Source organism: Onychostoma macrolepis, chromosome 20 (genome assembly GCF_012432095.1).
Source record: "Onychostoma macrolepis isolate SWU-2019 chromosome 20, ASM1243209v1, whole genome shotgun sequence".
NCBI classification, from domain to species: Eukaryota; Metazoa; Chordata; class Actinopteri; order Cypriniformes; family Cyprinidae; genus Onychostoma; species Onychostoma macrolepis.
Window position 1 is genome coordinate 7,014,112 of NC_081174.1, and position 15,104 is coordinate 7,029,215.

A 15,104-nucleotide genomic window follows, 5' to 3' on the forward strand; every position below is an offset into this window, starting at 1 on the left:
CTGACATCTGAAAGACGTTTGTACACAGCAGATGCTTTCCAGATCAAGAGATGTTTAACAGACATCTTGCAGACGTATGTGTGTTATCACTGCTCGAGGGATACTCTTGCCTTGTCCAAAAACCCACACTTGCTGTCTTGGCCACTTGAGATGTAAGATGTCAGTTTAATACATTCTAAATCATAAACATCTATTTGATATCTAAAAGGAAACCCTATAGTCCTATAGATGTATTGCAGATGAGCAAACACTCAGAAAAATACGTCTTGCCGATGTAAAAGCAGATGTGATGCACGTGTGCTATCAGGGAAGTGTGGGTATTTGGACAAGGGGTCTGAATTTAATAGTGCAGTTCTTCGTTTTTCCTGAAACGAGTTACATTTTCCTCGATCCCAAGCGTTCAGCCAATCGCATGCGAGTGTGGGCGTGGCCTGACGCTAAACGTGTTCCGTGTGGAAAGTTCACCGGTCCGGGTGCAAAGTTTCAGCCGTCTGCAGACGAGAGACAGAAGACGAGCACAAAAACCGGATCAAAGAGTCGCTTACCGTCTGCCGGCGTGAACGAGTTCAGTTATGGGATATTAACCCGAAGTGGTATCGTGTTCATTTACAGCTTTGTTCGTCTGGCGGCGGAATCATGGCCTGCGCGCCGAACCGGGTTCGCTTGCTCTGCATGCTGTCGCTCACCTTCGGCTTTTTCATCGTGGAGGTGGTGGTGAGCCGGATCACGTCTTCTCTAGCGATGCTGTCGGACTCCTTTCATATGCTGTCGGACGTGATCGCGCTGGTCGTGGCTCTGGTGGCGGTGCGTTTCGCGGAGCAGACCCAGTCCACCAACAAAAACACGTTCGGCTGGATCCGGGCCGAGGTGATGGGCGCGCTGGTCAACGCCGTGTTCCTCACCGCGCTCTGCTTCACCATCATCCTGGAGGCCGTCGAGCGCTTCACGGAGCCCCATGAGATCGAGAAGCCCGAGGTGGTGATTGGGGTGGGGGCTGCGGGGCTGCTAGTCAATCTGGTTGGGCTCTGTCTCTTTCATGGGCACGCCGGAGGCGCGGACACGGCCATTCCCATGGAGGACACGGCCACGGCCACGGGGACACAAAAACACAAGAACGGGAAGGTGCGCCGGTGTCATCTTGCAGACGTATGTGTGTTATCACTGCTCGAGGGATACTCTTGCCTTGTCCAAAACCCACACTTGCTGTCTTGGCCACTTGAGATGTAAGATGTCAGTTTAATACATTCTAAATCATAAACATCTATTTGATATCTAAAAGGAAACCCTATAGTCCTATAGATGTATTGCAGATGAGCAAACACTCAGAAAAATACGTCTTGCCGATGTAAAAGCAGATGTGATGCACGTGTGCTATCAGGGAAGTGTGGGTATTTGGACAAGGGTCTGAATTTAATAGTGCAGTTCTTCGTTTTCCTGAAACGAGTTACATTTTCCTCGATCCCAAGCGTTCAGCCAATCGCATGCGAGTGTGGGCGTGGCCTGACGCTAAACGTGTTCCGTGTGGAAAGTTCACCGGTCCGGGTGCAAAGTTTCAGCCGTCTGCAGACGAGAGACAGAAGACGAGCACAAAACCGGATCAAAGAGTCGCTTACCGTCTGCCGGCGTGAACGAGTTCAGTTATGGGATATTAACCCGAAGTGGTATCGTGTTCATTTACAGCTTTGTTCGTCTGGCGGCGGAATCATGGCCTGCGCGCCGAACCGGGTTCGCTTGCTCTGCATGCTGTCGCTCACCTTCGGCTTTTTCATCGTGGAGGTGGTGGTGAGCCGGATCACGTCTTCTCTAGCGATGCTGTCGGACTCCTTTCATATGCTGTCGGACGTGATCGCGCTGGTCGTGGCTCTGGTGGCGGTGCGTTTCGCGGAGCAGACCCAGTCCACCAACAAAAACACGTTCGGCTGGATCCGGGCCGAGGTGATGGGCGCGCTGGTCAACGCCGTGTTCCTCACCGCGCTCTGCTTCACCATCATCCTGGAGGCCGTCGAGCGCTTCACGGAGCCCCATGAGATCGAGAAGCCCGAGGTGGTGATTGGGGTGGGGGCTGCGGGGCTGCTAGTCAATCTGGTTGGGCTCTGTCTCTTTCATGGGCACGCCGGAGGCGCGGACACGGCCATTCCCATGGAGGACACGGCCACGGCCACGGGGACACAAAAACACAAGAACGGGAAGGTGCGCCGGTGTCATCTTGCAGACGTATGTGTGTTATCACTGCTCGAGGGATACTCTTGCCTTGTCCAAAACCCACACTTGCTGTCTTGGCCACTTGAGATGTAAGATGTCAGTTTAATACATTCTAAATCATAAACATCTATTTGATATCTAAAAGGAAACCCTATAGTCCTATAGATGTATTGCAGATGAGCAAACACTCAGAAAAATACGTCTTGCCGATGTAAAAGCAGATGTGATGCACGTGTGCTATCAGGGAAGTGTGGGTATTTGGACAAGGGTCTGAATTTAATAGTGCAGTTCTTCGTTTTCCTGAAACGAGTTACATTTTCCTCGATCCCAAGCGTTCAGCCAATCGCATGCGAGTGTGGGCGTGGCCTGACGCTAAACGTGTTCCGTGTGGAAAGTTCACCGGTCCGGGTGCAAAGTTTCAGCCGTCTGCAGACGAGAGACAGAAGACGAGCACAAAAACCGGATCAAAGAGTCGCTTACCGTCTGCCGGCGTGAACGAGTTCAGTTATGGGATATTAACCCGAAGTGGTATCGTGTTCATTTACAGCTTTGTTCGTCTGGCGGCGGAATCATGGCCTGCGCGCCGAACCGGGTTCGCTTGCTCTGCATGCTGTCGCTCACCTTCGGCTTTTTCATCGTGGAGGTGGTGGTGAGCCGGATCACGTCTTCTCTAGCGATGCTGTCGGACTCCTTTCATATGCTGTCGGACGTGATCGCGCTGGTCGTGGCTCTGGTGGCGGTGCGTTTCGCGGAGCAGACCCAGTCCACCAACAAAAACACGTTCGGCTGGATCCGGGCCGAGGTGATGGGCGCGCTGGTCAACGCCGTGTTCCTCACCGCGCTCTGCTTCACCATCATCCTGGAGGCCGTCGAGCGCTTCACGGAGCCCCATGAGATCGAGAAGCCCGAGGTGGTGATTGGGGTGGGGGCTGCGGGGCTGCTAGTCAATCTGGTTGGGCTCTGTCTCTTTCATGGGCACGCCGGAGGCGCGGACACGGCCATTCCCATGGAGGACACGGCCACGGCCACGGGGACACAAAAACACAAGAACGGGAAGGTGCGCCGGTGTCATCTTGCAGACGTATGTGTGTTATCACTGCTCGAGGGATACTCTTGCCTTGTCCAAAACCCACACTTGCTGTCTTGGCCACTTGAGATGTAAGATGTCAGTTTAATACATTCTAAATCATAAACATCTATTTGATATCTAAAAGGAAACCCTATAGTCCTATAGATGTATTGCAGATGAGCAAACACTCAGAAAAATACGTCTTGCCGATGTAAAAGCAGATGTGATGCACGTGTGCTATCAGGGAAGTGTGGGTATTTGGACAAGGGTCTGAATTTAATAGTGCAGTTCTTCGTTTTTCCTGAAACGAGTTACATTTTCCTCGATCCCAAGCGTTCAGCCAATCGCATGCGAGTGTGGGCGTGGCCTGACGCTAAACGTGTTCCGTGTGGAAAGTTCACCGGTCCGGGTGCAAAGTTTCAGCCGTCTGCAGACGAGAGACAGAAGACGAGCACAAAAACCGGATCAAAGAGTCGCTTACCGTCTGCCGGCGTGAACGAGTTCAGTTATGGGATATTAACCCGAAGTGGTATCGTGTTCATTTACAGCTTTGTTCGTCTGGCGGCGGAATCATGGCCTGCGCGCCGAACCGGGTTCGCTTGCTCTGCATGCTGTCGCTCACCTTCGGCTTTTTCATCGTGGAGGTGGTGGTGAGCCGGATCACGTCTTCTCTAGCGATGCTGTCGGACTCCTTTCATATGCTGTCGGACGTGATCGCGCTGGTCGTGGCTCTGGTGGCGGTGCGTTTCGCGGAGCAGACCCAGTCCACCAACAAAAACACGTTCGGCTGGATCCGGGCCGAGGTGATGGGCGCGCTGGTCAACGCCGTGTTCCTCACCGCGCTCTGCTTCACCATCATCCTGGAGGCCGTCGAGCGCTTCACGGAGCCCCATGAGATCGAGAAGCCCGAGGTGGTGATTGGGGTGGGGGCTGCGGGGCTGCTAGTCAATCTGGTTGGGCTCTGTCTCTTTCATGGGCACGCCGGAGGCGGCGGACACGGCCATTCCCATGGAGGACACGGCCACGGCCACGGGGGACACAAAAAACACAAGAACGGGAAGGTGCGCCGGTGTGAGACGCTGGAGGATAGTCGGTCCGCGGGCGAGGAGACCAATAATCTGGTCGGGAATCAGAACAACAGCCCTAATGGCGTTAATCCGGACAGGAGCAGAGCCGGTAAATCGGGTTTGTTTCATTAAAACTTATTCATATGATCACTAGATGGATATTCTTAATTATACAAAAAAAAAAAAAAAAAAAAGCGGTATAGGGTGTGCTTTAATCAGGTTAAAGTAGGATGGTGTAACGGGAGAAACGTGTGCAAAACTTTTGTTTCTGGTTGGAACAAACTCATTAAGATGAAGCGACTGTTCACCCCAAAATGAATTCTGCCATTTTTTTACACCCTCGTGTCATTTCAAACCTGTGTGACTTTGTTTTGTGGAACAAAAAATTTAATTTGAGAAATGTCTCCGTGGGGTTTTTGTCCGTGCAGTAGAAGTCAGTGGTAGCACTGGTCACCAGGAGTCATCTAAGCTCGTTTAAAAAGTGGTAACCAACACTGTTTAACGGTAGAGGTTTGGAATGACATTAAGGTGAGCGAAGGATGACAGAATTGGCATTTCTTCATAAACTATGCCTGTAAGAAAATGTATTAATTATAATGCACAACTGTTTAAGTGGGTTCCCTGCTGAGAAGAGAAAAAAAAGAGAAAAACTAAAACCAGCCTATGCTGATCAAGCTGATGTTCAGCTAAAGACGGGTATTAAATTTTTCCGTCGCTACGACGGATTTCCAATTGCAGGGTTCCCGCCTGTACTCAATGTCTTAAATTCACTTTTCATAATTTTAAGGCCGTAAATAGGCTTACATTTCTCAAATAGTGTAATAAATGTCTTAATTTTAGTTTGAATAGGCCTTAAATTAAGGAAAGTCGAGGTGTATCCAGCCTGCTGAGGGGGACTTGATCAAAGCCTGGAGTGGAGCGGAAGCACGTTCCTCTCTCCGCTCGAAGCGTTCTGTGTTCACTCCGCTCTCGATCCACTCCGGGTTTTGTGTTCCCTGAGCGAATCAGCCGTTCGAACGAATCCATTGAATGAATGATTCAGTGATAAAATCAGTGACTTGCCGCCACCTGCTGGCTTTTTCAGTTGAGGGGCTACTGTATAATTCAAGTTATTTAAATAATTTAATATTTCTGTATTCAAAATTTTATATTTAAAACATTAATCTCCACATGAATCTATGAATTTAAGTGCACTCATGCCAGCTCTGAGCCTCATTAAACGTCTGAAAATGTACCTACAAGCCACTTTTGTGTTGTTCTGTGCCACCTCTGTAGTACAAATTAAATTAGGAGGACAAGAGCTCCTAAAAAGAAAAGTAAGCATAGAGCTAGGGCTGCAACTAACGATTATTTTAATAATCGATTAATCTGTTGATTATTTTTTTCGATGAATCGATGAATCGGATAAAAAAAGAAAAGCATTCATTTCCAACCCTTTATTCAAAAACAGAACTAAAATCTTTAGAAAGTGCACAAACATGTTGCTCCTTGAACATCCCTGAGCTGTTATAATAATAATAAAATAAAATAAAAATGGACTAACACAAAAAACATACACATGTATGCTTTACATCTGCCAAATATATAGACTTTTGGGGTTCGTTAGCGTTGGTATTGTATCAGACACTTGCATTTAACATTATATGAAAATCAAGCTCAAATGGAGTTGTTAATGTTTTTGACCAGAGAATGACGGAGATGGAGTGTTTTGTCTGTCATTAGAACGGCTGTAACTGTTATCTGAAGCAGCAAGTGCATTATGCTTTCATCAACTTTTACAGGTTATATAACTTTGATTGTAGCTATATGGGCGCTTAGTTTTTTCTTGTCGTTTAATACACTTGGCCAAAATCTCAAATTAAGCGCTTATGCACATAATGCACAGGATATTTAAAACGTATATAGACGGCAAATAACTAATTCTTCTCCACTCTTCAAACACACAAAAACATTATCCTTTACTGACATAGTGTTTGAGTAAAGAAAACGATGTACTATTCAAACACCAATTATTTATTCACCCTCGCATTGCGAAAAAGCAGAGATCTCATCTTCTCCAGGCTGTGCGCGGCGCGTCAATCTGAACGGAGGCGGGGTGAAGTTACGAGGTCTCGCTGAGAGCTCGATGATCCAATGGCGTTTTACTGACAAGTTATTTTAATGCTTATCATTGGTTTACTATTTTTAAAACTCTCTGATTTAAAATAATAAAACGAATTATAAGCGACTCAAGTTTGGATAATTTTTCACAGCACCTGACTTGGCTAGGGTATGGCAACTGCCATACTCTGCCATACGCAAACGCCGCCCCGCTCCCACACCTTGGATGACTTGGGTCGCACGGATTTCTCTGCCTCCGCCATATCTTTCCTCTACCTCCGCTCGTTTTTTTTTTTGTTTTTTTTTATTTATGAGGCGCCAAACTCTGCTAGCATCCGTGCGCGAGAGAGACCGAGTTTTTTTGTTTTTTTTTTAAATAATCAAACGTCTCCGCGTCGCGCGATACAACGAATCGATTATGAAATTCGTTGCCAACGCTTTTAGTAATCGATTTTTATCGATTTAATCGATTCGTTGTTGCAGCCCTATATAGAGCCATGTGTAACATATTAGATCTGTGCATGAGGTCTTAAAGAGACAGCAGCCTAAATAAACCTGCTGCTGTCTTTCATTATACAGTGAAGACTGTCCAGTGTTATTTTACAGTTGAATAGATTATTGTTTTTGTTTGTGCTATTGATTGTCATTCATTTATTTGTTCTTATTTTATTATTTACTTGTCTTTTTTAGTTAAAATAAATTCAATTCTGAGTGCAGGTGATTCTTGGGTAGGGAGGGGGCGTTGTCCATAGGAAATAGTCCTGCCACCACAGCTGGAATAAATCCTAGAGGAAACACTGCATACATTTAATAAAATTAGAAAAAGGTAAAAAGAAAATGCACCTGTAAATCACTTTGATTCAAATGTCACCTCGTATTAAGAAGGATAATTTTTGATCTGAATTTTTTTATTATTGATTAGAAGGCGCTCCTAATTACAAGAAGAAAAACACGGCTCTTAAACTGGGTGTGTGACAGGTATGGCTGTGGAATGGGCTTTGGCTGAGGAAAAATTCAGTCAAAATATTTTTTTTTGCTTTAACCTATGTAAAGACGTGGTCAACTAGACCAGCAAAAACTAGTCAACCAGTTTAGGCTGGTTTTGGCTGTTTTGTTGTTGTTTTAGCAGGGTTGACTTTACTAAATTAAACTATAGTTACATGGTTTCTGGTAACATACTTACTATACTATTACTACACTCGAATTGTGGTGGTTTTGTATTAGCCGTCACTGTGAGTTTTTTTTTTTTTTTAAGATAAATGTAGAGATTGGTAGTTTGGTACTTAAGACCATGTAGGAATTTGGGGTCACGGTGCTGCTGGACATGATCAGTGATCATGCTGGTCGTAGCTCTGGTGACGGTTCTGGGCTTTGTTTGAGGACTGTCAAAAATAGCTTTCAAACTAAGCCAAGTAGGTGGTCCGCTAACAGTTCAGTTTCTTAACCCCTTAAGGGTCACCCCCCCATTTTTGAAGTAAATGTGAAAGTACGCTATCCAAACTTAAATGGTTATAATTCATGTATACAGACTTATGGTTGGACACTCTTGTTTTTTGTTTTAAAGACAATCTGCAAAAGTGCAATAATTGAAAAATATTAAGGTATCAAAAAGTTATAGAAGTTTAAATTTACTTTACTCTAAATAAGTTATGTACCCAATTTGAAGTTGATATAAAAATAATAGAGGTTCCTGTGGGATTTCCTTTTGGGTGTTATACCACAAACAGCTACTGAGTGCTATCCAAACTCCATTGAATTTTTTTTAATGCATTTTTCTGTCACTAATGTCTAACTTTCTCTGTCTGCATTACGTCTATCACAAAATAACCACCAAATATGTAAAATACCGTTTTCGTTATTTTCTTGCTTACTGCATATGAATTTGTTTTTGTTATTAAAATATATCTAATAAGATGCAAATGGAACTGGCATTATCAGCCCTTGTTCTTGTAGAAGAAGAAAGGAAGAACAGGAGGTGAAAATAAGGATAAATAATGAGAAACCGTTGCCCACTTCTTTATTCCTTGTTGTGCCCTGCTTCGCTAAGATAAACAGCCAATCGGAGTGAGCTCTCTCACCAACGCCAGTTCAAAATGCTCCATCGGCCAAAAAAGCCGCAGACAGCGCCTGACTAGTGCAAACAGTGAGCAAAAAACTGTGCCGACAGATGCTCAACAATAGCCCGCCATTGGACAACACCAACTGACCAATGACTTGGTGTGTCACGGACCTTAGAGGTTTTCCGTCTGCTGCTTGCCTGTCCATTATCTCTCACTATTTATTTGATTAATCTGTTTTTGTGATAGTTTTAGCAACAATCAACCTTGCGCTTTTGCATAATTAGGTTAAATGCATTTGGTTTCCATGGATTCACAACAATGGGATGGCACAGCAGCTCATTACCGGTGAAGATCATGTGCAAATACTTTTTTTCTGTGCTTTTATCTGTGTTTATCAGATAAGAAGAATTGTAACCAGATATGTTCTTTCAAGAAAAGCAGTTTATTCCAAATACAAGCTGAAACAGTCGCTCAGCATATCTAGAGGAATTTCAACCAAGGCCATGTCTGCTTGCATGTTTAAGACACCCCAGATGAAAGATGAACAGATGGGTCATATCGCATGAGAGATGAACAGATGGGTTACATCACCCACAGGCCTCAGTGTCTGAAGCTTCTGTGTATTTTGACAGTACATTGTTAGTAAGGCTTTTGGAAGAACATTACATTGGTTGGCACACCAAGAACGATAACTATAAAGTTTTAATAATTGTTCTAATTCTGAGAATAGGGAAGTCTACACCAAGGATATTATAGTTTTGAATTTAATTAGTTTTTATTTTAATATCGTTTTCAAATTTCCTATAATTTTAGTTTTAGTTAGTTTCATTAATGGTTCTTTTAGTTTTTATTTTGTGAACACATTTCTATTTAGTTTTTATATATTTTAGTTTCAGTTTTAGTAATTATAGTTTAACAGAGTTGAACACTTCCAGAGTAGACCAAACAAGACATTTAATTTGAGCAAAGTTGAATGTTTGCAGTTAACTATTGTGTAAACCTCTTAATAATGACAATAAAATAATTCAACAAAAACCAAAAATATGCAGCTTATATGTAGGCCTAAATGAGACTTGTCATGGCACTTGTATACTGCTGCACTCTCGATGATCTGATTGCTTCTATTGTTCTCATTTGTACGTCGCTTTGGATAAAAGCGTCTGCTAAATGATTAAATGTAAATGCCTATACAATTTATTAATTCATATTCATATCATGTTCATATTCATTCATATTAAAGATGCAATCTTGTTTAATATGCCAATAGTTTACAAACAACAAGCTAATCAAGGTTTTCAGAGTTAATAGACAGCATCAGGTAGTTGAGTTTGTATCAGGGTTGGAGCTAAATTCTGCAGGACAATGGCCCTCCAGTGCTGGATTTGAGGAAACATGCCCTGCGTCCCAATGTGCATACTATCCACCCTATCTGCCCTAAATAGTATTAAAAATGACTAATATCACATAGAGTTTAGCATGGACAGTGTGCATATTGGGACACAGGCTTGTTCTTTGAAATCGTGATTGAAACTCTGTAAACTTTATTTTTGTCCATCAGTGTTTTCAATGCAATAATTTGTTAGATTTTTTGCACATACGAGCCACCGGTGCACACTGTATGTCCAGTCTCCCTCAATGAACGTACACAATAAGAATAAACAATCTAAAATGCTTTGAAACCTCATACTACTCAAAAATAAATGCAATATAGTGATTTAAATGTTTGCACTTTACTTTGACGAGCCGCTCCAGCGCGCACGCGCTTCAGATGAGCAACAGTTCTAAAGCCCCTTTTACACAACACGGCAAGCGGTGAAAACACAGCGCGGCTGTCGCTTTCTCTCATTTTGGATGCGTTTTATACAGTCAAGGCGGTGCACGTGTCATGGACTCTAGGCGGACGTTACCATAGTAATCGCAAAGCGTGACAAAATGACTATTCACTAAAGTCAGCTCATCCAAAACTTTTAATTCTGTGTATGTTAACTCACTCTCATGTTGTTCTCGCACGTCAAGCACGCTTTTAAACGTCCATGTGCTGTAAGGTGTGCATTATTGTTATTTCCCATTTCATATTTTATAGTTATTTCTCATTTCATAGCCCGGCCGCTTGTTTTTAAATGCAAAAACGCATTCTCTGTGAATAGCCGCTTAGGACGCAGCTCGCGTGCATGAAGCGCCATCTATTTCCCTAAACAACCGATTTTCTGGCACAGAAGGGTATTAAATCACGAACACGATTATTTATTTCTGCTAATTATTTTATTTTCGTTAGTTTTTCAGTTACTGTTGTTAGTTTCGTTTAGTTTTAGTTTTTCATTTATTTAGAAATTGTAATTTTATTTCAGTTTACGAAAATGTTTTTTGACCAATAGTTTTAGTCTTAGTTTCAGTTTTCGTTTACGAAAATAACCTTGGTCTACACTATAGCTCCAGTTATAATGACATGAAGCAATGATTTTATTGGAATCACTTTCAGAATATGTCTTTTTTTTTTTTTTTTTTCAGTTAAACACATCAACAGCCAATTGGAGTCCACTGGTTATAATGTATCGTCTACAATAATATCGTAATTGTTAATCAGTGTATGAGCTGACATTACAAAGACCCAAAAAAGAAAAGCACGTCTTGAGAGTCCAAACGCATTCACTTTATCACACATAAAGCTTATTAGAATACACTATAATTCAAGTTATGGAAGCAAAAAATATCCCTGTATGGATTGTTGTTTTTTAATATTTTGAAGATATTATATATCTAGGCAATATCACACAATCGTATCGTTTTCCCAAATATGAGAAGCGCAATCGCAAATGTTCAATAAACAAGTAGTTAATATTAAGTGAGATGCATTTTAAATGCGTCTTTTTTTTTTCTTTTCCCTCTACGAAAATAGTTCTAAACAAAGCCAGAACATTCCTAAATGAATCTGTTTTTGAACAAATCATTTGAGTCAATAATTCAATGATACATTCATAAAGACAACCACTTGCTTTTTCTAAACGAATCGTTTGAAAGAATGATTCAATGAGTCTCTCAGGGACTTGTCAACACCAATTGACGGTTTTAATGTTATATTTATATATACATGGCAGGCCTAAATCAGCCAAGGTACCAGCACAAAAACACACTCAGCAAAATATTGTTATCGGGAAAAAAAATCTTAATCAATATTGCACACCTCTAGAATCTACTTTAAAAAAGACTTTAAAGAGCTTGAGCATTTGAAGCAGGAAATGACTGCAGTGTGTTATTGTGCGATGATGTGGATGCTAATATAGTTATTGTTATTCTTGGTGTGAACAAGCCTATACTTTCTGCTGTGGAATAGTCTTTGTCTTTATAATGGAAGTCAGTGGGGTCCAATGTTGTTTTTGGCTCCATCAGCATTAATTGTATGGCTAAAAACATTGTTCTAAATCTCTTCCTTTGTGTTCCACAGAAGAAGGTAGGTTGTACAGATTTGAAACAACATTGAGTGTTTTTTGGGTGAACTATCACAAGTAATATCACATTTTACTAAATATCAGCACATATTTAAAAGCTGGTCTGGAACAGAGTATGTGAGTGGAGCGACAAAAGTGTTTTGTAATCGCTCCTCCAGCTACAATTTTCTATTCTCCACTTATTCCCTGCTAGTTGGCATGAGACACACTTTGAGCCAGAGACACAGTCTTTCCAAAAAAAAAAAAAAAAAATGTTCTCCTCACTCCAGTTAAAAAAATAAAATATTGTAACACCACATTCCACTTGACACTGCTCCCATACTGTTCTCTGGAATGCTGTGAATACAAACAAGTTGTACAAATAGTGAAGCATTCCAGTGATTTTATACACTCACATTTCCTCAAATTTGTTAAAGATTTCCTCAGAAGTTGAAAAGTTTGCCTTTCCAAGTTGATTAATTTCAATAGAAATATACAAACTGCCGTTTTGTGCAGATTTTCTTGGAATTTTCACACTTGCTTTCTTTCTCCTCCGTAGAGATGTGTCACAGTGACAGCCTGGATTTGCAGATTAACGGCAGCGCTCCGTACGAAGAGCTCGAGAATGGACACGACTCGGCATCCCAGCTCAACATGCGGGGTGTTTTCCTGCACGTGCTGGGCGACGCTCTCGGCTCTGTTATCGTGGTAATCAACGCCATCATCTTCATAGTGGTATGGAATCCATGCGAGCCGGGCAAAATCTGCAAGAACCCTTGTGTGGGTCAACATTGCGCAGACCATTCACTCAATATCAGCAGTGCAGTAACTAACGGCACCATAATAGCAGGACCCTGTTGGGTGCTTTATCTTGACCCCACGCTCTGCATCATTATGGTCTGTATCCTCCTCTACACCACATACCCGTTGTTGAAGGAGTCTGCACTTATCCTGCTACAGACCGTGCCCAAGCAAATCGACATGCATCGGCTCAATGCTCGCCTGCGGGAACTGGATGGCGTGTTGGCGGTGCACGAGCTGCACATCTGGCAGCTGGCGGGCAGTCGCATAATCGCCACCGCACACATCAAATGCCATGACCCCACGTCCTACATGGACGTAGCCAAGCGTATCAAGGACTTTTTCCACGATGAGGGCATCCACGCTACAACCATTCAACCAGAATTTGTAACGGTAAACTCTGAGTCTCGTGCTTCGCTCTGCGAGCTCTCCTGTAGAACGCAGTGCGCCCCAAAGCTCTGCTGTGGTGCTGTTGATTCCGCAAAGCCTCCTGATGAAGCTGTAGATGCAAAGAAATCGTGTGAAACCAAAACCCCAACGGTAACCAGTACCTCTGCTACATCTCTGGAGATCATCAGCGAGTCTGTGGAGGAAACAAGCAGGCCAGAATCCATTGTAATCATGACTAGGGAGGTGGAATCGTCATTGTGAGCGAGAGGCAGGTTAGAGACAGAACATTCTGTTCTGTTAAGGGTACCGATGTGTATTGGATCAGCTGACTGATTTCTGCCATGCTGTGAGAAGAACTGAGCCCAAACACACTCATGATAACACACATACACCACACAGCCCTATATCTCAGATACCACACCAACATACAGACAATATAAATAGGCTGGAGAGCAAGGCTGGCCTCCTCTGCATGTGTGTTTACTGCATCGTCTGATTGGTGTGTCCGTGCCAAAGCTTCTCTTCATACAGGACATCAGACACTTGTGTCCTTCCTGTGGATGTAATGCAACGACAAGCAATTTTAACGTTCAGCTGGTGGACCAAGTGGAAATGTCTGGACCAGTTTTTTCTACCCATATGTGTTTTCTGTTTTATTCTTCACACTTTATTGATTTTCTTAGTCCTATTCAAACTTTCAATTTTGTGAGAGATGTAATAATTTATGTATTTAAGTTATTGGTAATTTTTTTTTTTTTTTTTTTTTTTTCCAAAGAGCTTTTTGTAAGATTAGATATGATATTAGAGGTTTAAGAAAAAAAAAGCTTCTTGCTTCTTTCACAACAAATGATCTATGCTTTAACCGAGAGTATTTTTAGATGATGTTTTCAAAGATTGCTGTTCAATCTTTCACTTTTTTTAGATGATCTCTTTTATTAGACATCAGAAGAAGTGTCGACAGTACTTCACCATGCCTATAATTCAAACTGCTGTGTTATAGCACTGAATCTAGTCAGTGTAGGAACTAGACAAACCTTCTCTTATTGGTTTTTATAAAAGCTGATGCCTTGTTTGTTCTGTTGTTGTCAATCAAAACAAGCTGTAAAAAAAAAAAAAAGTTTTTTTTTTTTTGGGGGGGGGGACTGCTGGAGGGTGACATGTTTTGTCCATGCTGTCGTAAAATTGAAGGGACCTCCTCAGATTTGTGGAAAACATTAATTTGTGCATGACCAAATATACTTGTGGTTATATGGAAAGCTTTTAAAAACCAAGCAAAATTTGTAAACCAAAAGACAAGGGAGTCCCTTTCTGAAATGCACAGTAGTAGGTTTGGGTTGAACGCATCATTTGGGGTGTCGCACAGTCTACTCAGTGGCCTTCATTGGGGAAAAACATATATCAGCTCTTCACGACACTATTTATATCTGCAAACTTTAGCATTTGGTGAAAATATGCAATTTATGAAAAACAGAAATACTACTAGTCTTTATTATTAGTCGTTTAGTGAATTTCTTAGAAATCTGTAGAAGAAAGATGAGCTTTCACTATAAATGTGCTGACGGAGTGTTTGTATCACTGAGGATTTTAAAAGTACCATGCCAGCGGAAATGTTTTTTGATATATTACTGTAAAATGTGTTATTGTGAATTAAACATGCTTGTTTGGTACTGTTCAATTAATGTCTGTTTTGTCACTTTTTTTAGGGAAGCTGATTCAGTCGAGGTTTATTATTTGACCAAGTAATGAATAGAATATGATACCTGAGCATCGTACAATGAATAGAAAAGCTCTATGAAAATTAGCGGGCTCAGTATTGATCCATGGGGGACATCAGACTTCATTTCAGTTTCAGCCTTAACTCCACCAAGAGATACAAAGTGAAAACAATTAGAGATAAAATTATTTTAGAACAAAGACATTCTGTTGCTGATCACATTTAGTGAACAGAAATTATCAGCTTAGAAGTCAATTCAATATGTAACCAAGAAAT

General features: G+C 42.1%; 3 protein-coding genes and 1 pseudogene across 4 annotated transcripts; all 4 read left to right on the forward strand.

The window, feature by feature from the left end:
• Positions 1-286: 286 nt before the first annotated feature.
• Positions 287-1,220, forward strand: LOC131527146 (proton-coupled zinc antiporter SLC30A1-like). The gene is given in 2 exon segments (XM_058756016.1): positions 287-1,048; positions 1,051-1,220. Coding segments are annotated over 2 exon segments (582 nt in total). The 5' UTR covers positions 287-636.
• Positions 1,221-1,597: 377 nt separating this feature from the next.
• Positions 1,598-2,697, forward strand: LOC131527147 (proton-coupled zinc antiporter SLC30A1-like; annotated as a pseudogene).
• Positions 2,528-3,357, forward strand: LOC131527148 (proton-coupled zinc antiporter SLC30A1-like). The gene is given in 2 exon segments (XM_058756018.1): positions 2,528-3,185; positions 3,188-3,357. Coding segments are annotated over 2 exon segments (582 nt in total). The 5' UTR covers positions 2,528-2,773.
• Positions 3,358-3,603: 246 nt separating this feature from the next.
• Positions 3,604-14,789, forward strand: LOC131527459 (proton-coupled zinc antiporter SLC30A1-like). Of its 2 annotated transcripts, none has more exons than XM_058756570.1 (2): positions 3,604-4,456; positions 12,483-14,789. In XM_058756570.1, the coding sequence occupies exons 1-2, from the start codon at positions 3,844-3,846 to the stop codon at positions 13,373-13,375; spliced, it is 1,506 nt and encodes a 501-aa protein (XP_058612553.1). In that variant the 5' UTR covers positions 3,604-3,843; the 3' UTR covers positions 13,376-14,789. The 2 variants fall into 2 exon arrangements, with proteins under 2 accessions (XP_058612553.1, XP_058612554.1); XM_058756571.1 differs by having other exon boundaries at positions 3,606-4,447.
• The last annotated feature ends 315 nt before the right edge of the window (positions 14,790-15,104 follow it).

Coding starts and splice junctions, on each gene's coding strand:
- LOC131527459 (XM_058756570.1), top strand. CDS start 3,844: ATGGCCTGCGCGCCGAACCGGGTTCGCTTGCTCTGCATGCTGTCGCTC. Junction 4,457..12,482: donor GAGCAGAGCCGGTAAATCGG/GTTTGTTTCATT, acceptor TCTCCTCCGTAG/AGATGTGTCACAGTGACAGC.